This window comes from Sphaeroforma arctica, assembly GCF_001186125.1.
Source record: "Sphaeroforma arctica JP610 unplaced genomic scaffold supercont1.15012, whole genome shotgun sequence".
NCBI lineage: Eukaryota > Ichthyosporea > Ichthyophonida > Sphaeroforma > Sphaeroforma arctica.
The window spans coordinates 1-540 of NW_014025546.1; the positions used below are offsets into that span (position 1 = coordinate 1).

Sequence of the window (540 nt, forward strand, 5' to 3'; positions counted from 1 at the left end):
CACCAGAGTCCCCAGTGTATGTTCGACCCGAAACTACCAGACGCGTCAGTAGTAATAATACCACCCCGCAATTGGTGGATACGAGAGACTCGCAAGTCCTCTATATTTCATCTGCGTTCGACCTGGAATCTGAGTTCGAACGAGAACTTGCGTCCGACCGCAGCATGCTCCAACAACTAGTGACTAGTGGTGAGTTTGACCCCTTCGAATTGATCCCCACCTCGCAGAATATCCAAAGTATGGGTATTCAGGAAGATATGGTTCCGCGATGTCTACACCTGTATGAGAGTGGCGTAGTCTTTCGAGAGGAGGTTTGCCCTAGAACTTCAATTACCTTGGCGGATATTCTGAGTGTTATCCCCCAAACCACACGTGTCCCGAACGCGGTGCAGTACTTTATACACTTCCTAAAATCTTGGGACTTGGCCCACTGTGTACATGTTATTATTTCACGTAGTCTTCTAGACGAGAATGCCGGTGTACCTATTTCGTTCAAGATCAATGAGCTGGAATTGTTTTGAGACGGAACTAAATCCCCGG

General features: G+C 47.8%; 1 protein-coding gene across 1 annotated transcript; it reads left to right on the forward strand.

Annotated features, from left to right (window-relative positions):
- Positions 1 to 164: 164 nt before the first annotated feature.
- Positions 165 to 521, forward strand: SARC_18260 (hypothetical protein; the record flags this gene model as incomplete). Its single annotated transcript, XM_014287659.1, has 1 exon — positions 165 to 521. The coding sequence occupies one exon, from the start codon at positions 165 to 167 to the stop codon at positions 519 to 521; it is 357 nt and encodes a 118-aa protein (XP_014143134.1).
- Between the last annotated feature and the right edge of the window lie 19 nt (positions 522 to 540).